Source organism: Nematostella vectensis, chromosome 3, assembly GCF_932526225.1.
Source record: "Nematostella vectensis chromosome 3, jaNemVect1.1, whole genome shotgun sequence".
NCBI lineage: Eukaryota > Metazoa > Cnidaria > Anthozoa > Actiniaria > Edwardsiidae > Nematostella > Nematostella vectensis.
The window spans coordinates 12,646,271-12,667,648 of NC_064036.1; the positions used below are offsets into that span (position 1 = coordinate 12,646,271).

The window sequence follows — 21,378 nt, forward strand, 5'->3', positions numbered from 1 at the left end:
ATCTTTCGCCGTAGGTCAGTACCTTTCTAAAGCAAACATTCACTCTATATTCTTTTCCTGATAACTAGCCATCAGCGATTTATTTGTTGTGTTACGATGGAAAAAAAAGATCACGGGTATTCCTCTCGATTTCCTTCTCCAACAGGCCACAGTTTTCAACAGCTCTACCATACCAACGTCAAATCCTATGATTCGTTTGAACAACCATTTCCATAAGTCTTCACTTTTCTATAATGGATTTTACCATGCTATAAATATTTTATGTCACCCCCGTCTGTGTTCACAAGCAAAATATTTGGCCGGTAGGTAAGGGAAACCCTCGTATCCTGTGGTTAGTACGAGTTAACAGAAACGCCGCCCCGAGAATTCACTACAGATGCATTCAAGCAAGCGAGAGGAGCACGCAATATTGTTACTATCTTTTGAAGTGTAATCCTGTTTCAATTATATTTTTACACCATTCTTCACCTCTATTATGACAATTATATTTGACTGAAAACTAAAGCTTTCTTTATACGAAAAACCTAGGTACCAACTTCTACTTGTTTCTTCATTCAGCGCTTTTCTTCTTTCTTCTCCCTACACATCTCGAAAGACTGTTTGTCTCTACGCACATTCACTTGTTAGTATGATGAGCCAGCTTATAATTGTTAGTTAAAACAGTAAATATGTTGTATCTCTTAGTTGGTATGGATTGTACGGATAGCGAGCCGCTCGCTTTTTACCTTATAAAATGGGAAAGAGTTCTATTAGGTCTTTTAGTTCGAGTCAAATGTTTTTCGCTAGAAAATAGCGGCGCCAATCGCCTCGTCTTATTTTAAAAGCTTTATATTTTAGATGCCATAAAAAAAGAAATGAGTACATATTTTTGTGATTGAATTGGAATTTCGAAATTTTCCTAGGGAATTTTTTACGCATGTTTTATCGCACATAATCTTTCAAAATGAAATCTAACTTGTAAAATTAATGATTCAGTTCTCAATTATCTTTTCCTTGGCAGCTGTGAAGCCATTCATTCAAATCTTGCAGTTGTTTTGAGTCATAGGAAACAAAAACAGCAAGCTCGGATAGCCGGTATTTGAAAGTGCCAAAGTAGTTGACTCGACCGTTAGTCATTTAGACGTTCACTAGGCTAATTTTTTTTTATGCCTCCGCGTGTTTTTAGAACACCGTGTTCGTTTGAAGATTATTATAAACGGAAGATGTTATGATCTACCATAAAATTATGTTAAAATCAGTCATATCAAACTTCTGATTTCCGCATTATTAAAGATCACCGGTCATTTAAAGATTTCTATTCCAGGGATGTTATGGAATCTGGCAAAAATAAAAATATTTTCTCAGTTAAACACCTGTGGTATAAAATGTGTGAATTTTTTTTAAAAGATTATTTTTTTCAAGATTATTTGGTGGTAAAAAGAAAACTTGGTTGTAAAAATTTAAAGTGTTTTGTTGATCTTATCGCAATAGCTTTGACTTATAGCACTTTTAACCCAAGTCGATTAGTAAGTAGATCGTCTCAGTAGTTTTTGTTGATTTTTTTGCGGGTGGACGAGCGCGAACGCAGGTCTACCCAACTATCAAAAATTTTGCACCGCGTACCCTTGTGGGGATCCACGCAGAATGGCTCCAGATCAAAATGTGCAATGACTGGAGCCAGACCGAGAGGCCTGCCTTCGTGATCACAGTTCCTCTAGTGCATTGTTAGTATGAGTGCGACTGGTGCGCTTGCTTGCTTTTATACTAGTTTTGGCGCGAAAACAAAGAGTCCGGATTGGTTGGTGACGCGTGGTTGCGACGAGCAAACCAATTGCCAAGCGCCACACTTGTTGTGATGGAATTGTTACATACAATAAAAGCCCCGAATGCTAACGAAATGACATTTATAGACTCTAGAGCATCCTTTGAGAGTTATTGAGCATTGATTGTAATAGGTTATCGGCTCACACTAGCAGGCATCAAATATTCATGAAAAACACATTATACTACGCCAAACCAGCCCAAGTTCTTCTCTAGTCTTTAAACAGCCTCACCCTTTTTTGCGCATATCATCGCCGTAGAATCTTTTAAACTATTCTTAAGTGTGTTTCTGTCTCATCCTGAAGATGAGCATACTTCAACACATTTCGTGCCTTTGTTTTTCAAGCAATACATTGTTTCACATGACCTAATTTTGAATAAGAATACACATAGAAGCTTTTATTGTCTCCTAGACAGATGTCATCCCAACTGTTAATAGAACTCATCTTTAGTTTTGGTACCAAGAATACCTAACTCCACCATGTGGGGAGTATCCTTTAAATATTTGACAACGCCAACATTTATCATTACTAAAACTTGTCTCTTATCGTTATGCACACTTTCTGTTTTTATGTCAGAAATCGAAACTTTCCGTCACCCGTTACCATCATACTTGTCCACATTTTCCATTTATTATTGCCTCCCCCCTGCGAGGATGTAATGCATTCCTTCGATATGACTTGCCCTAGAGTTTATTTACGAGAAAATCAAATTGTCACCATTCGCTTGAAAACATACTGGATAATAGATACGTTTGGACATTAATCTTACCACAGTGACATTGCACACCTCAAAACGCAAATGATTTATGAACTTTCTGAAAAGAAAAAGGAACTAAGCCGCAGCTGCATTGAGAATGAAAACAACATGTTCTAGAAAGAAATCCAAACAGTCGGACTGCTGAGGGTAGGTGAACTTTGCAAAGACAAAGAAAGACAAATATATTTTTTTTCTATTGTTGTATACATAAAGTGAGATAATCTATCGCATTTTTCATGCGCTGGTTCATCGATAATGCTGAGTGGAAACTCTATCGTGAGCCAAGTGGTCTCTTTAAGATGTTACCCGCTTTATAGAGATTTACAAGAAAAATCAAGAAATTGAAAATATTGTGTTGAGTAAATAAGTTCTGTGTAGTAGCAACCATTGTTCATTCCATTTAACAAAAAAAAACACGCTTTCACAGGTAAAAATTTTAAATGCAATAAAAATTACATTTATACGTGGCCGTATAAAATAGGTATAAGAAATGATCGAGTAAGCAATATTTTGGGACTTTAATATTAGCGGTAGATGCAACACTGTACATGTTCGCTTTAGACAGGTGCTAGAAGTAAAGGAATTACGCATCATCTGGAATTAAAGTTTTCGCGACGGCACAACCGGATTAATACTGCTAGATAGTTTCCAGTTTCCCATTTCTAACACCGTTTACGTAATAAAATGAAGGCTTACTATGGCATTTTGATGGCCGTCATTAAAATCTTTATTTAAATACAATACGCGATGTAAGGGTTATTGGCCGGGAGTAATGGCCGATGCCTTTATTCGGAGATGCGAATGAAACAGTTACAGCTGTAACAATAAGCGACGGTTCAAGAGTTGAACATTATTTATATGAATGGGAATAAATCTAAAATGTGGTAAAAGTCTTGTATTTGAAAAGGGAGGGGGTTGGGGCGCTCAGTTGTGTTTATTTTTTTTTTTGTCTCCATGACGGGCTTTAGGTGGGGCTCCCGTGCCGACTAGGTGCTCTGAGATGACCTAGTGTCGGATATCATACTCAGGCAAAGGTGCTAGAGATCGCTGCAGTAGCTGTCAACGTTTGCGAGTGCACGGCGATTATCCTGGTTCCTAATTCCTAAGTTCCTTAGTCAGTTCCTAGTCAATTCCTAATCAGGGTCAGGGGGTTACTTCATAAAAAATGCTAAAATGGTAAAAATACCTCATTTACCGAGTAAAATCAGCTAGCATCGATAGAAAGGCGTTATAAAGCGCTACAAATGACTAAAATTATACTTATCGAAGTCTTGAGATGCAAAATGATCAAAGGTTTATTCTAAGCCGTACGTTAGAGTAAATAGTTAAATTTAATGATGCCTATTTTTCCCGATCTAATTTTTTTGTGATGACTAAATTACAGAGGGGTCCCACATTCAAGCAAATCCCCCAGTTTTTACACAGATCTATTTATTTGCATGTCTAAATTACAGAGGAGTCCTACAGGCTAGCCAAGGGCAAATGCAGCAATTTCACTGATACATTTGAAACAATATTATCTGCGTCTTGAGCGCGGTAATAATACGCAAACCGGTCCATTAGAAAGATGCCCTAATTCCAAAACATCGAAAGCATCTTTACTCGAGGGTCGTGAATCACTTTTGAATAGTTATAAAAAGCTAGTTAACGTTAAATTCGCTACAAAAGATTACTACTGAGCAAAGTAGTATTTCCCAAAAAGGAGAATCGCCTAGAATTTACCACTTTCACTAAGTCTCGCTTAGATGGCGGGAATAACAGCGCGCAAAATAGCTAGTGCCAATTGATAGAATATACTTATTAAACGTGTTGAAGAGAAACATTCCTGGACACATTACAGGGGGTAAACGTCCACAGCATTGAGTGTTGACAAGACTTGCCGATGGATCCCAACCCTTTAATTCAATTAACCGTGCATGATTTTTTTCATCAGCTTCTGGCTGCATTCATTTATTTATTTTATTTTTATTTTTATCGTGTTTGAATTTTTTGTTTCTACCCCCCCCCCCTCACTTTGCTAATGGTCCGTCCTTTATATCAATTTGCATATTTTCTAGGGAGGGTTAGGGCCTTTTTAAAATAAGCGCTTATTGTATGCCTCTGTAATGCGCTAATTAATGTGCAATTCCGAGAAGGATTCCGGAGCTAAAACCAAAGAATATAAAAAATAAGAATCAGAATCTATAGCAGACTTGCATTATATTCTACTTTTATTTAATTAAATGATTAAATATTACTTTGAAATATATTGTTATCAATTGTCTTTTCATGCAATAGAAGAAAATTGTTTTTTTATTCATCAATGAGGGAATGAAATTTGATATTAACCCTTTTTAATTTTATGCTCTATTGAAAAGCACATTTTATTTTTTAAATTTGTTTAACATATCGGCACAAGAGTCGCTATGTAATAATGACTCGTAAGAAAATTTTGCTTTGAATTTTCGACATCTTTTTATGTGCATAACGCCTGCGGCACCGTAAAATGACTTTACAGACTGCTAATTTTCAAAGTAGTAAATGATGAATTTTGGTTATGTTTTCACGGTCAAGACCAAGTAACTAATATAAAGATAGAAATTTTCAATATATTAAAAACTGGTATTTTCGACATTGCCATATTTTCGTCTTTATCAAGACTTCTTCAGACTTCTTGAGTTCATTGAGTCTGCCCTGAAGAAGTCTTATTAAAAACGAAAATTTGGCAGAGTCGAATACCAGTTTTTAGTGTATTGTATTTATTCGTCTGGTTTACACGACTATTTGGGCCTTCTGTATTGAAAGAAATGTTCATGTAAAAAGCTAGCTTGATCTAGTTTAGCACTTAATCCGCTTAATCAACGCCTTTCGGGCTATGTACTTGTGATAACGAGGTAACATTGAATGTGCTCTCGGTACAATTGCTTTCACGCTTGTAATTTAATTGGCTACGGAAGCCAAGTATAACTACAAAAGAGTACTTACAATTAGTGAAACATAGTTATGGATGTGTTAGTATGTTACACAAAAAGAATGAAATATGTTTATGTCAATTTATGTTATGGAAAAGTAAGAGGAAACTTCTCATAAAAAAAAAAAACCTTCGAAAAAAAAGTACAATATCTTACAAAAAAGCCTAGTTTCAAGGTTATTTGGGCCGTCTGAACGGGCTGACTATGGGAACTTTTTCTCATTTCCTTTTGGTTGTACTAACAATAATTATCTTTTCCGCTGTCTGCCAAATGCAATTAACGCTCGTGTAACAGCCAAAAACAGTGTAAATGGCTAGTAAACACATCGTGCCTTCCCAGAAGACCAAGCGATACTAAATAGTATATATAAGCAGACTGCCGAGTGTTCGATCAACAAAACTTACAGTGCACTGGAACGCGCGTGATCATGAAGGCGCGGTTCCTAAGGTGACGTGGCCTAGCACCCAGGCCACTGATCCGGGCGCCTTCCTCCGATGGAGGCGAGGCGAGTGCTCAATTTTTGGTAGAATAGGTGGACTTGCGTTCGCGCTTGTCCACCCCAAACAAATCAATTGAAAAACAGTTAAAAGAAGCGTCGCTATAGCTACATTATAGGTACATTTTAAAGTTATTTCACTGAAGGGTTTCTTCAAAGGGTTTTTTATCATGAGGTACTTGGTATCGACTAGCGCATGGGACAGCTTAAAACGCTAATCATGCAGCTATTTTACACTCTTGTACAATACTTAGTCATCACGAAGCATGCATTCCCATCGGCTAATTCAAGCGCGAAACTAACCGTGATGTTTTTAAACAATTATCTTATATTGAGTTTAAAGACCGTTGTCTTTTCAAATGTAAACAATAACAAAGGAGAGGCTGGTCAAAATTCTTTAAGCTTCGAAGATGTTATTTTCACTTCAGGACAAGACTTTCAGCAGGATCAGCTTTAGTAGTGTCCTTATGGTTGTTCGATGCCATTTTAGCAAAAATAAAAATGAAACGACAGCCTTTGGTAACTAAGGCTTAGTTTAAACGTCTTATTGTCCATGAGCCGTATCAATGCAAATGAATAGAGTCGATTGTTTCATCTCCATTTGCATACATTTGCATTCAATACGGCTCATGGATAATACGCCGTTTGAACTTAGCCTTAGAAATTAAGAAAGAGTTTGTAAAGTGCGAGTTCTCAATTTTGCACGTGTATCGTGCATTATGTGTTGGACACCATTGCGCATGCTCCAGAAAATAGGGATCTATAATTCAAGCATGGAAATGAGGCTTTGAAATTTGTTCTGGGGTACGGTCCCTTTGTCGTTCCCTTGTCGTAAAAAGCTTTTTTTCATGGAATCATGACTCTAATATGTGACGATAATCATGTGTATAATCAATAAGCTGATCTATCTGTAAGCACTATTTTTTTTTTTTCGGTTCCCATTTATGGGATTGGATTACGGGAAGGGGAGTCTCCTTTGTTCCAAATATTAGAAGGCCAATGAATTTTAAGATGAAGCCCTTATCAATAAAATGTAAAATAATATCATCCATTGTGCCGTTTTATAGCAAAGCTTGCGGGCATTGAAATGGATAGGAATCTCAATAACGCCAAGCGGATCTTAAATTGGGTGCATGACGATTCCCTACGAGGGAAAATCAATCAAGAGAGGACGTCATGTCATTGGTTAACACATAAACTATTTAAGTGTTTAATTTTGACAACGTAACACGCGTATCTAATATTTTAGGATAGACCTCACGTATGGCTCCCTGCTGGTCGGAAGCTATAGCTTATCACCTGTTTGCATTTTGTAGGCTAGAGTATGAACTGGTTTATTCGATTCGATATTCTGGTACTAAGATGCCTCTTTAGCTTATTATTCGTTGTTGGACTTGTGGCCATTGTCTGTTTGTATCTGCTTATATCTTATATGTATATATGTTTTTATTTGTTATTAATTCCAGACGACTTTACGACTTCTTGCATACTCGCGTGGAAAATTCCAGTTTGTTGTTTATGTCGAAATCTGTAAGATACTGCTTATACTTTAACTTGCACAAAAAATTGAATCATTGCGCATTTTGTTAAGCGATCTGTAAGTATTCATAATTTTTGTGCACTTTTTCTTTCCAAATAAGACAAAGGCAGGATTCCTTATAGACTTCCTTATAGCACTACCTGAGACATCCAAATCATCTCGAACATTGTGAAGAGACATTCGATTGTGCCTCTAGGCCAGAAAACGTGTGTTCTTCTTTACCTTAGAATTCCACAGTGCAAATTGCTTAGAATGGCTGCTTTAAGGAAAACTGGCCTTCGTATTTGAGTCCCACAGTAAGAAATATAGGGTATAAGTAGAAAATAAAAGTATATCGGCCTTATGGTCCCTTAACCCATTTTCTAATTCACAAAATTTACTTCATTTTGTACCAATTTATATAAACCATGTTGCTTTTGCAACAAATGAGTAACTTTTCACAGCAAATGGGTAGCATTTGACATAGACATCTTTCATTTGAGTTTGTTGTGTGGGCAGACGAGCGCGCACGCAAGTCCACCCGACTATCAAAAATTGCACACCGCGAACCCGTGTTATTCGGGAACGCGCAGAGTTCAGCCCCTAGTGTGCAGAGGGGCCTCGCTCCGAGAGAACTGCCTTCGTGATCACAGTAGCTCCTGTGCCCTGTAAGTATGAGCTTCGATGCGAGCCTGAGCTGTTTATATTCGAGACGCATTGGCAACATCGGCGCGGGGGAGGAATTCATTTAGAATCGTGTTCAGATATGCCGACTGTAAATAAGGCAATCTTCTATAATTCAAGCCCTAAACAGTGAATCATATCCTATAGCAGGTGGTAGGGCGTTTTATCAATGGGGAGTTAGTTTTGACTCGTCTTTGCCGACATCGCTTTTTATAAACAACTCAACACTAACAAAGCTTTTACTTGGCAATGATACGAAGTACTCTCGAATCACCCAGTTATATAGAAATGCTAGTTAGGCTAGTGAAATAGCTCCTGAGGAGCTTATCAATATGCATTTGGTAATTTTAAAAAGTTCATTTGTCAGCAAAGGCTCCAGCCCATAGTGATGACAAAAGCAATCTTCGTAACGTCTTTAGCATAATAATGACTTCTTGCGCACCATTTCGTATGCAAATATGGAATTTGAGTATTATTGTGGGCTTAGTAAAACCTACGCTCAATTTTTATTTGTTCTCAGAGATATTGTCTAAATATAAAGAAATGAGTACACAGACGCAGTGTCTAGAAGATTGCAAACAATTGTATCTTTTAATGTCTGACTTTCATTCACCCAGAAAAGCATCCCGAGGTCTAACCAGCTAACCAGCCCAACTTGGAGGCTGAACATTATGGCAAAACGGCTTCTTGAATGACGGCACTTTGGCATCGAATCGATTTCTTAAAGGATGGGCATTATGGTAACGAAAAGGTTTCAAACGGTGTCTCTAGGGTAGCGACAAAACAGTAATAGACAAACGGATTTCAAGGAGAAGTCGCCAGAATAGAAAACTGAAAAATGGCGAAGTGAAAAATATTGGAAATCGCCTTGGAAAGCTCATTATTATCAATAATTGTCAAGTGCATTGAATGCCACATGCACCAGAAAATTGATTTTTTTCGTAAGTGAAACGAAAACAATCGTCACTACATCGAATATAAGTTACTGTGAACAATAACAAGAAAACGCCATTTTCTATCCGAATTGCTCATATCAAAAGTAAAATACAGAGATCATTATAATGTGAGGACCGTCATAAAATTACCCCCTTCGTTTAGGTTAACAGATACGAGTTTTACTAACAGTCAGCTATGAGCGTTGCATCGCCTGGAGGCGTGTATCAAGCTTAAGCGGCACGCTTTTCAGGGTAGCAGGGCGCTAAACACGTCCCCTGCACCACCCCCACGCGCCTGCGTTTTGTGACCATCTCTAGCTCTCTTAGTGCCATGTAAGAACTTGCCACGCGGCGCGTACGATAAGATCACAAATGTGCTATGATATAAAGATTTTAAAAGAACAACGCATGCTTTTTTTCTCCTTGATAAGTTAATTAATGGATATTTTTACTTTTACTGGATCTTGAAATGATGACAGTATTTTGATCGCTAGCGTCCCTTTGGCTGCATTAGATCTGTAATTAATAGCATCATCAAATATTGCTTTTTTTGTTTATCTAGTCCGTCTGACTTTGCTGCCATCTATCCTAAGTACTGCTTCAGTCTTGAAATGTGTTATTTCTAAATTGGGATGGTCAGAGTTAGTCTTTGACACTCCAAAGATACGTAGATAAGATGCTAATTCCAAACTATGGATAGAAAAAAAATATTCATACTCCCTAACTAAGTAATAGATAGTTATTTCACATTAAAAAAGGCTAAAGTTCAAGCTTCTGATTGTTTTACTAACAAAGGAAGAAAATGTCTACTGAAATGAGTTCAAATTAATAAAGCTCGAGACAGTCGTCATCAGATGAATGCTCTAACTCGTATGTCCACTCCAAGAAGACATATGGGAATTGCTCGCTTCTACTCTCTGGCTGCTGAAATAGTAGATTATTTTATATAGAGTTAAAAACAGCAAAGTGAACACACGATGGGGCACCCCAGCCAGTCATAGGGCTATTCGAACAATACTCCTGCTCGTGATAAGATAAATTCTGCATTTTGGACTCGCGTAGGAACAGCAAGAACACTAGATGGGAGGTGCTACCAATCAATAGTTTTATGTGCTCTGAGTAAGCGATATCTCCTGTTTTGCTCGCAATCGAGGCTTTATACCCAAACGTTCATGTAAGTATTTGGCCCAGCGTAATTCTCGCTTTGTCTGCTATCCTTCTGAACGGCACTGTTTTGCTGGCCATTGCTAGGATTCCATCGCTACGAACTATCTCAAACTTCATAATAGTGAAACTAGCCCTGACTGACTTTGGTTTAGGGGTTACGATATTAGTGATTTCACCAACGGCAAAGCTCGCCTTCAGAAAGTCAGGTCCTGAGTTATACTGTCCGCTATTCGAAATAACAGAAACTTGTTTTCACATTTTCAACGCTACATCTTTTTCAACCCACTGCCTTTCAGCATTAGAAAGGTTCCTATTTCTTCATCTCCATCTGCGCTACCAATCAGTCGTTACCATTTAGCAAGTTGGAGTCGCGATAGGTGGAGCCTGGGTTGTGTCGGCACTTGTCCGTGTGTGGCGTCTTACAAATTTGCCCAAAACCAGCTTTACATGACAGTGCTGAATAACGTATGCGCATGCGCGTGCTCTGGCGAAAAACAAGCACAATCGTAGTGTTGAATCATTCGAGTAAAGGTACGAAAGGCTGACTTCAGTTGCTGTTTTGACTAACTGTACAGGATTAAAACTATACTGTACAAAAGATGACAGATTTGTGTGATAATAAGGGAGTCATAAAAAAAAGTTATAGCCTTATGTTTGGTCTAGTTTTCTTAGCGTTCGCCAAAATGTGACAGTTCGCCGGTAAAATGCCGCCATTTCAAAACAAAAAGGCTGGTTTAACCGCGCGGTACTGGAACTAGTCTTGCGTTTTTCAGCACTGTCGCTTTACATCTTCTTTTTAACCGTTGTTGGAGTGGGCGGACCTTGTCTGCACTATGTTATATGCAAGTACTTTGTATCTTACGTCGACAGCTTCATCAAATACAAGTTCAAGTGACGGGAGCACAAAATAGCATTTTCAAGAAAAAGTTTAGAAAATCCGTTCTGACTTTAATATTAATCTGGATAGTTTGTCTACTTTCTTACTGTCCACATCTGGTAAGGTTTTTTGCTCTAGTATCCAAAAGACGGCAAAGCCAACCATTACCACAAGTTCCAGTGGAGTTCCTAATTGATGGTATCGCATACTTATGTTTATCCGCTAGCCTAAACCCTATTTTATATTTTTGGAGATTTACAGAGGTGCGTGAAGCAACTTCCATGTCTTTCAAGTCGCTGTTTAAATGTCGTCAGGCAAGCTGACGATACAGTTTAGCGTACAGCCTTTGAGATTTTAGCTTCTTGATGTGAATAAGCGATCCATTTGATGAATAGCCCTCCCGTTCCCTCATCCGTTAAGAAAAAATGCAATAAATGACCGGGTGCAGGGCATAGTACCCATAACTATTCTTTTATTTAACAAAAATATTATTGAAAATATACAGAGCTAAAATCTGAATTTTATAAGTAAAAATCCGTTTTCAAAAACAAAGTCCCGCAAAATCATCGACCCCTCGCGACTCTAGATGCTTCAGGGCACTAAACCGAACATTTGCGAAACAAGGACAACGACAAGAAAGTTAAAGTCTGTTTCCTTTTTATTCCTCAGACTTCATAGATGATCTCACAGAGAAGCGAAACGCTCCGGCGTATATTTTCTTATATACGTACAGTTGTATCTCTATATTGTACCTCTGTTTTTATATGCGTTATTTGTAAGCAAATAAAGTATCCACCTAGTCCTTGCGTCTCTACAATGATAATACTAACTGATTCTAAGTTTGTGTAACTCGCCGCCTTTAGCCGTCTCACCCAGTGATCTGTTTGACGTCGATACCGGAGTCCAGTCCCTCACTTCCAAAATTTCCCGCGCCCCCTCTCTCTCCATGTGTCACAGTAACGTTATGTACAAGGGAGTTGCGTGACATGGAGGTCGAGTGTGTCTTTTGCGTGAGAGAGCTGCCTCGAAAGGTCTCTGTCACGCGGTTTTCTCCAAACCCTAGCTTCCATGCCTCCCTGAAATCCTTCTTCATTAGCCCATGCAGGATGAAGATCATGAAGCCCTGGAACGAGCACGTGATAGTGAACAAATATTGCATGACCAGGGTGGGGGTGGTGGCAGCCAGGCCAGCGAACACCCAGTTGAGGCCAAACAGCACGAAGACTGAGATCGAGGCGCGGAATTGTGCGACACGTGACCGCTTCTCGTGAAGATGTGGCATGCGGTAGATCTCGCGCATGACAAATACAAACACAACGGTATTGCCCACTACGAGGAGAAGGACTGGGGCGAGAAAAGCTCCGTAGAACGCGTCTTGCTGCATCCAGCAACTGAAATGTACATAGACTTGTTAGAATATATTATCGGCTTAGCCACCTTGGCATCTCCATGCGTACGACGTTTTTCTTACATCTAAGTTTTACGTCTTTCATAAAAATTAATCTTGTTAGTCTCAAAACTCAAATTAGATTTTTGTTTCGCAAACAGAAAGTAAAAATTGAATGAGTTCCCTCCAACGAGGCCCATTGACATTCATCGGTGGTTTGACGTGTGCATAGCTAATGCTGTACTCACAAAGTCTGATTATTCGATTCAATTATGTGAAAGCCGTAGTTGTTCTGGTCTGAGACGACAGTTATGATCACGACGATAGAAGGAACGACTGAAAGAAACAACCACGCATAAGCAATGGATATGTCGCGCACTTAGCTTAAAACAATGTATCACAGCCATAAAAATGGGATAAAAATGGCCTACTAACGCGAGATCGGAATGAAATATTTGCCCGACACTGCCCATATCGGGGAGGGGGGTGGGGGTGGAATAGGTTCGCGGATTGGCGGATTCGGCCCCGAAATGCTCACGGATTGGCGGATTTTGGAAACACGCAGATTTCGGATTTTGACTGCTTTGACGGTCAAATTTCGGATTTTAAATGAATTTCGATCGATGCTATTGTTAATCTGTCAAACCATGCGGATCTTAAAATATCTGCAGATCCACAGATTTGCCCCGAAAATGCAGCGGATCGGCGGATTTGCATACCCCTATCCCCCCCATATGAATCCACCATCTCATGCGCACTCTCGTTTAAATAGAGCATTTGATGTATCTAAGAGACGGTATGTAGTCCCCCCTCTTTTTCTTAGCTTGTGGTCTAGTGTTGGCTGGTGAGTGCTTACCCCAGCCCGCTATGCTCGCTCTACACATGAACTCCGTATGCGTCAGAAGCGACGTGTCGAACACCTGAAACCACGAAAAAAGCATGTTTAGCCTCATGGGATGTCGAAACACAGAGCGACCTGCGTAAATATGACAAAAGACAAGTAGAACCCTAACTACTTGCGTCATTTAAGGGTGATCAAAGTGATAATATGGCCAGAAGCGTTGACGTAATTTTGTTGTTGTTGTTGTTGCTGTTATTGTAGTTGCTGCTTTTTTATTTATAATTTTGTGTGTGTGTGTGTGTGTGGGTGGGGGGGGGGGGGGGGGGGGTGGGTAATGGAGTCGAATAGATAGATGGGAAGATATTTATATGTAAATTTAGTACATTGGTTATAATAAAAGTGAATAACAATTATAGAATCCAGCGGCGTTCCCCTTTTATTTTTCATTTCTTAACTGAAAGCATAAGAAAACATACGCCAAAAATATATAAATTCATCTTTTTTTCATACACCTACTCTTTGCCAAGGCATTATTTTTAAGGCATATTCATGTTCCTGCGGGAGAGGGGAAAGCAGACCCTGCTAGCTACTGAATGTTGATGTTGCTGTCACCTTGACGAGGTCCTGGTAGAGGTTGTAGGCCTCCACACTCGTCCACGCCATGGCCGATACCAGGAAGTAGTGTAGCAGAGAGGACAGGGCCTTGCATGCGTCACTCATGTCACGTGATACAGTCTGAATCCCAAACACGTAGAGCAGGAGTGCGCCAATCAACGCCACGCACATATGAACCAGAATCTGATTGGCTCGCATACGACGTAGCTTTCTAGTATCAAGAGAAAGCAGTTTGACCGAAGCAGGTCGCTTGGATAATTGAGTCAGGAAAGTGAGTGTGAAATATGTTGCTAAGCTGGTGATAAGCATGGTCAAGATAGTTAGGGGAAATTGTATAGCTATACTCACCTGGAGATGAGGATTGTCAAGATTGTGAGGGTGAAAACCATAGCTATTTTCAGCTGGAAATAACCGGGTGGTCAAGATAATAATAGAGTGAAAGGTGTAGTTGTACTGTATTTAGCTAGAGATAAGGGTGGCCAATATAGTGAGTGTGAAATGCATATCTGTACTCACCTTGACATGAAGATGGTCAATATAGTGAGGTAAAAATAAGTAACTGTAGTCACCTTGAGATGAGGGTGGTCAAGTTAGTGAGGGTAAAATGCATAACTGTACTCACCTGGGGATGAGGATGGTCAATATAGTGAGGTTAAAATAAGTAACTGTAGTCACTTGGAGATGAGGATGGTCAAGTTAGTGAGGGTAAAATGCATAACTGTACTCACCTGGGGATGAGGATGGTCAATATAGTGAGGTTAAAATAAGTAACTGTAGTCACTTGGAGATGAGGATGGTCAAGATAGTGAGGTTAAAATAAGTAACTGTACTCACCTGTGGATGAGGATAGTCAATATAGTGAGGTTAAAATAAGTAACTGTAGTCACTTGGAGATGAAGATGGTCAAGATAGTGAGGTTAAAATTAGTAACTGTACTCACCTTGACCACCTTCGGGGACCCAGGGCGTCGCGGGGATCGGACACACAGGGAGCGCTCGAAAAAAGTAATAAGCTCCCTGTGTGTCCGATCTCCGCGACGCCCTGGGTCCTCGAGGATGCACCTTGACATGAGGATGGTCAAGTTAGTGAGGGTAAAATGCATAACTGTACTCACCTGGGGATGAGGATGGTCAATATAGTGAGGTTAAAATGAGTAACTGTGCTCACCTTGCGATGAGGTTGGTCAAGATAGTGAGGGTGAGTCCAAGCAAAGACAGCCCGCAGCCAGTGTATGAGATGATAGACAGGATCTTTCGGTGTGCCTGTGGAACGTGCCTCTCTTGGCGCACGATAAAGCTAGGGAAGCCATACTTGTAGTGAAGGCTCTCTAGAATGGTGTGAATATCATCTGATAAAATTTCCTGAAAGGAAAAATGGCTCTTTGATACATGTTAGGTATCTAATTTCTAAGCTATTTCATTTGACCCAATAGGGCTAATAGTTTCTAGTTTACAGTATCATTTCAAATGTCACCAAAAAACAAGAGATGAGCTCTATGAAACATCACCTTTTAAAGCGCAGATCCAGGCTTATTTGTACCTTAACGTCGAAATGTTTAGAGTTAGTAAGTACGTCAATTATGAGCTGCATGTCTTTATTCTGTTAATTGAGGCGACAATGCTCGGCGCTTTTTTTAAGCAGGTCAGAGTTTTTCCTTGGGTACGTGCCGGACCTTACTATTTGTTTACGATTACAAATTACGCGAAAACAGATTACGTTTCTTAGCCTTCCGTTTGAATGTCATAAAAACTTTTTTTTGTAACCGCCCTGCTCTGAAGAAGGACTCAATAAAGCCCGAAACGTTGGCAAAATCTCGCTTCTGTTTTTGCCCTTCATTTTATTAAATGTCATGAAAACAAAATGCTCTATTTGCCAGAAATGTTTAAAATGTATTTCTATAACTGGAATTTGATATTTGCGTAAACATTAATTGCTCATAGGGGAGCGTAAACTCTTTAAAGCGTAAGTCACATTTTAGTTTTACCTTTGCCACAAAAGCAGTGTCATTCAAGTGGACTTTCCCGCCAAGGTACATGGGCCGAGGTTGGAGGCGCAGGAAGTACCATATGGTGTTGATGATGCTACGACGTAACTGGGTGACGTACTGCTCACTTCCACCTGGATACTCCACATCATACTCAAACCGCAGGATGGTCACAAAGAAAATACCCCTGACAGATAGGGGTTATGATCTTAGCAGGTGCTAAGAGCTTATTTTATAGAAAAATGAGCGGCTCATTGCTCGGAGGCGACCGCTCGCAGGGAGCTGGGGAGCACGTCTATTTTTACGAAGATTCGCGATAGTCACACTGTCCATTCTCTTTTGTAAAACAACCACAATGTTTGCTATCACTTGACATTCTTATCTAATGGATATAGTAATATCTATAATATAGCCTGCACATACTAGGCTACTGCACTGTCTTTAACATATTACTTCAAACAGTTACAAACAATAAGCTGCTTAGATTTGAAAGTACCTCTCTGGATGGAAATTTTTCTTATTTCGCTGCTCTTCTATATTGCTGAAGTTCCCAGAAAATCGTCTTGAAGGTTGGCTAAAATTGCAAACGAAATCGGCTTAAAAAGCTACGCTGCGCAAAATTATTATTAGTTATTATAAGATATAGCCCTCACCCATCACATCTGAACATAGGCTTTATATCCGTCTTCTATATCCGTGAGTACATCCAGTCTCGAACGTTTTATTTTGTTAGACACACCTCAAATACACTCCTTCCGCGGTGATGTTTAGAAGCTCGGCGTGGTATTTACTTTTGTAAGATCCTTGTACTCGATCATCTGTGTAAATCCCTGCGAACTGTAAATAAAATGTAGCGATTATGATAGCGCAGAGTAAGCTTTACGCATTTGTTTGTGGGTGAGTGTTTGTAAAGAGGGCGGGGATACTAGTGGTGTAAGAAGAGAAGGGAGAACTCGATGGTGATGATTACAGTGGAAGCAGAGAATGTTGTTAGGAGAGATGGGGCAAGGCATGGACTAGCCTACTTTGTAGCCGCCCACTCGAGTGGGGAGGATCTGGGACCGACACAGAGAGCGGCTGCAAAATAAGCTAGGCATGGACGGTCCTGGATTGTTTAAGGCGAGTTTGTGGGGGTGGGGGGAGGACTGGGACGGATCCGCCACTAGTGTGTGAAGGACGGGGAGAAGTGGCAGAATAGAAAAAAAAAAGAAAATAAAGATTGAGACTGAAAATACGGGAAACAGGAAGATATCCCTTGATGAGAGTAAGAGTACGACAGGGAGCGCTTTTTGCGCGCTACAAGAATCCCAAAACCCCCGAAAACAGCGATTTCTGAATCAACTTACTGGAGTGCCGGCTAGCAGGCTAGGGGGAGGGGAATGTAAGACAAGTTCTTATATGACGCCACTTACACCTTCAAAGATGTCTCTTGAAAGATTTCGTCGCTGTACGCTGTCCTCTTTTAGGTATTCCTGGGTGTAGTTATAGTTGAGCACGATACCAGAATAGCCGTAGTACAACGTGATGTTGTCCGCTCCGGCGATACCCAGTGCTATCAACGCAATACAAGGGCGCCATGAAAACCGAGTAGCAAAGCGGGCTGCTAAAACAGCCTACAGCTGTTACAGTGATACCATCGCAGCGACAAAAACAATGGCAATAACTTAAACAGTAGCATCTTATCTCAGAAAAAGACCATACCCCTGTTCCCCCAAAGGGCCAACAAAGCTTCAAGAAAACACAAATAAACCCATGTTTAGAGTTATCCCCGGAAACCTAGGGTTGTTTTTACTAATAATGTTAAGTCAAGTTATATATCATGGATATTTGTTTGCGCTTTAGAATTTCGTTGCTTGTCGCAATCTTGAGTAATTAAGAAAAACCTTCATGACAGCTTTATAACTTTCTTTGGTACAGCAAATACATAACCAACATTTGTTTGCTTTTTTACTAATAAAAATCACTTACCGACCACTGTAACAAAATACACTACCAGTATCTGCATCGTCTTTTAATATCACTTGAACCTAAAAATAAAAATGCAATAAAAGGGCGAAGATGCGGCTCAGTTCTAACACAACACCTCGTGTTTAACCCCCTAAAGCCCGTAAACGACCAAAAAAAAAGCCTTTTTTCTCCTTACCTTCTTGTAAATCTGAAGATTTCTAAGCTTCCTACACCGTTAAACATTGTAGGAATAATACCAGACTATTTTCAATTGTATTATCTCTCGATCAAAATCGACATGGAATGAACAGGTTAAATGTGCACTCTTTAGCAGACGTTAGTATATGTAAAAGGTATTTTACACTAACAAAAAAAGGTACTTTTCTGTAAAGTATACATTTATGTCGAGCAGCTGATCAATCGTTCGTTTGTGGTTTATTGATATAGGGGTCCAGATGATTGTGGACACAAAGTTCATAGTTTGGAAATTGCTGCGTTTTTTAATAAATATTTTTTTCTACCTTTAATAAACATTTATTGTCTGCTGAAGGAGCAATAGAGAACAGTTTATCTTGTGTGCTGCTCTCTTTAAATTTCTTATATCTGTTTTTGATTTACGCAAGATTCAACTCAATGGTAGCAGTTCCCAACATAGCCCGTACTATATTATGCATCTTTATCATTCCCCGCTGGTCTGCATGTTCCTAGCCAGGCCTGGGCTCAGGGGACACGCGCATCTCTCTTGACCGCCGAAACACGTTCTTTTTCTATCGAAAGATCGCCAATTTTATAGACCTTTTTCATATGATAACTAAGCCTGTGCATTTCCTCTCAGCAAATCCTAAAAACGTGTCTTTTTTTTAAATCCGATGAAACAGTGAAATAACGTAGGAGTATCGCACACAAACTTCAGAAACTTTATTAAATTTCGCAATATTCTTTTCTATTTGGTCAACTAGACGTTTTGGGGATATCGGATACTTTATATATAAGCCATAATTGTGACGGGTTTGCTTGTGGGAGCCACATGAATCGAATAAATAATATTTATCATGAAAGGCTTTGTAATCATGCATTTTCCCAAGCTCTGCTAAGAATCAGTTGTTTATTAACACTACCCCTAACGCCTCTATGATTGAAATACAGAAATTGGTGGCATCACCTGTGAACAGAGGGAAGAAAGGTTCGTTGACTTTGAGATTTGCAGCCGGCGCGCGGAACCCCACTCTTAAGTGTGCCCCGGTTTCTTACGAAGGTAATGTTTGCCATTCGTGACAAGTTTTAACACCTTTCAGAACACCGTCCTTCATACGTCACAAGCAAAGGAAGCTTTCTATTATACATGCCTCCCAGGTCCGACAGCACACTTTGTTAACTTTCTAATTCATGTATGCACTTCATAACACAGGAAAGAATATTGTCCCATTATCAAAACTACCCTTACATAGTAATTAATAGGGGCACCAAAGGTGCCTCGGTGCTTTGCGAAAACAATAGTTTTTTTTGGAAAGAAAAAATCGACCGTCAAATCATAAGACTGCGTATCAAGGATTTAATCTAAAGATTTGAACTTTGATAAAGGCACAGCACCAGAGAGTATTTATCACCCATTTTATCATTCCTGGCATCAATTTCTAAACCCTATTTTTGGGCGTGGACACGCCCCTGTGACCTGCTGGATGATTCATTCTCAAGAGAATTTTATATTAAATAGTATTTCCTTTTTAAAACGTGCACAACCTAAGTTAAGATATTTTAAAAGAAAATTCAAACAGATGGATACCCATCATCGGAAACTCAGGAGTATTTCCATCTAACGCTCGCGAGTGAAACATTAGAGGGAAATATTCTTGGGTTTCCGAGGATGATGGATACCTGAAACATCTCAGTTTGCCGTACTATGCGTTTTTTAACCGTTGTTTTTTTGAAGGTAAAAGTAGCGGCTGTGTCGATTCTTCCATTTCCTGTCTGATTAAAGGCATACATTTTGCTATCTGAAATGTTCTTTTTTTGTCCTTAAATTTTTAAATTTTACCTATTTTCTAATAGCTAAAGTTTATAAGGCGCAATACCTTTCGATATATTCTCCAATGTTAGAGGATAAACACATTTTTTTCCAGTTCACGTCGTTCTATCAATTCTCATGATTTCAGAGCATTCAAAATATTACTTAACTTGTAGTGTCAAGAAAATGTTGTTTGCAACAAACTTCTCAAACGAAATGGAAAAATAAACAAAATTATTTCTAAAGGAAAACCCAATTTGTAAGACTTACCATCTAACGCAGAAATCGAAATAAACCCTTCATGTTTAAGGCGCAGTTGAGTGGCACCGCTCAAATCTCGCTCGTAAATGTGAGAGTAGGACGACTTGCCTTGGCTGACGTAGGCCAGCTGAGTGTTAAAACGTCGACCCTTGTTTGACTGACAAGTCCTGTGATTGGGACGGATTCTGACATATGTCCCTTAAACAAACTGGAACTCAATCACTTGATGCAAAGTAAATTATTTTTTATACAACTGACCCGTTATTTTACCGTTAGAAATTTTGATTGTCTTAGATACTGAAAAATGGAAATGCAAAGTAGACGCATGAATGTCGTAACTTCATTTTACTTTCATCATAATTTTTTTACCATATTGAAGTTCTTATGGGATGTAGATGTATCTGTTGTTAGGGAGAAGCTGTAGACTTTGTGGTACGGCCGACTCCGATTAGAACTAGACTCGTGCTACCACAGGTAGCCCGAGTAAATACAACCAGTAGAGTCCCGGTTTTCCTGATTGGTGTATAAAAGGCTATCGGCACACCTGCGCCATCTTAGAAAATGCCTAAAGCCTTCGTCGGCGAGGCGAGGCGAGGCGACCGGTGAACACGCATCGTAGAAACACTAAAGCCATTGATCTAATATGCCTGGTAAATGTTCGCCTCTCTTTTCACATGGAGGCTTGGTTACCTTTAATTGTTTATCAAGAAAGTGGCAGGCGCCTACACTGGGGGTTGCGCAGTGTATGCGCGCAACCCCCCTTGACAGCCAAAAAGTGGGTCATTTCTTATAAAAGAATCTTCAAACTAGGCTTTTTCCATATGGTACCTATGACCCGCGCAGCCAATCTTGGGTACGCGCCTTGAGGGCAAGAGGGGCAAGAGAAGGGCGAGCCTGCTAGTCATCTAGTTATTATAAGTTATTCTTATGTTATATTCATCCCTCTTTCTCTTGCTATGTTGCGAATCATATGCAAACCCTCCAAGCGCCTTTTTCTATCTCCAATCTTGTGTGTCAATTCCGATAAACACAATTACTCCACGCGCTTAAAGCATAATTTAAAAAACACACCAAATATCACTTTTCCATCTCCTATCAAGCCCCTACCATCTGGAATGATATTCCACTCTCCCTTAGAAATTCCTTAAAA

General features: G+C 39.5%; 1 protein-coding gene and 3 non-coding genes across 6 annotated transcripts; 1 reads left to right on the plus strand and 3 right to left on the minus strand.

Moving 5' to 3' along the window:
• Positions 1–1,547: 1,547 nt before the first annotated feature.
• On the minus strand, positions 1,548–1,711 carry LOC116602274. Its single transcript, XR_004290358.2, has one exon. It is a non-coding gene; the product is annotated as a U1 spliceosomal RNA (small nuclear RNA).
• Positions 1,712–5,906: 4,195 nt separating this feature from the next.
• On the plus strand, positions 5,907–6,069 carry LOC116602272. Its single transcript, XR_004290356.1, has one exon. It is a non-coding gene; the product is annotated as a U1 spliceosomal RNA (small nuclear RNA).
• A 1,970-nt stretch (positions 6,070–8,039) lies between these two features.
• LOC116602273 lies at positions 8,040–8,201 on the minus strand. The gene has a single exon (XR_004290357.1). It is a non-coding gene; the product is annotated as a U1 spliceosomal RNA (small nuclear RNA).
• A 3,627-nt stretch (positions 8,202–11,828) lies between these two features.
• Positions 11,829–20,360, minus strand: LOC5518768 (adhesion G-protein coupled receptor G2). Of its 3 annotated transcripts, none has more exons than XM_032363600.2 (11): positions 20,238–20,360; positions 17,984–18,042; positions 17,428–17,567; positions 16,755–16,852; positions 16,512–16,589; positions 16,016–16,202; positions 15,199–15,392; positions 14,029–14,242; positions 13,432–13,495; positions 12,824–12,911; positions 11,829–12,579 (listed from the first exon to the last, which is right to left on the minus strand). In XM_032363600.2, exons 2-11 carry the CDS (start codon positions 18,018–18,020, stop codon positions 12,057–12,059), a joined length of 1,623 nt encoding a protein of 540 aa, XP_032219491.1. In that variant the 5' UTR covers positions 18,021–18,042; positions 20,238–20,360; the 3' UTR covers positions 11,829–12,056. The 3 variants fall into 3 exon arrangements, with proteins under 3 accessions (XP_032219491.1, XP_032219492.1, XP_048581469.1); XM_032363601.2 differs by lacking the exon at positions 20,238–20,360 and adding an exon at positions 19,125–19,217; XM_048725512.1 differs by lacking the exon at positions 20,238–20,360 and adding an exon at positions 18,159–18,311.
• Positions 20,361–21,378: the final 1,018 nt, after the last annotated feature.

Coding starts and splice junctions, on each gene's coding strand:
- LOC5518768 (XM_032363600.2), bottom strand. CDS start 18,020: ATGCAGATACTGGTAGTGTATTTTGTTACAGTGGTCG. Junction 17,568..17,983: donor GTATTTTGTTACAGTGGTCG/GTAAGTGATTTT, acceptor TTGCGTTGATAG/CACTGGGTATCGCCGGAGCG. Junction 12,580..12,823: donor GAATCGAATAATCAGACTTT/GTGAGTACAGCA, acceptor TGTACATTTCAG/TTGCTGGATGCAGCAAGACG.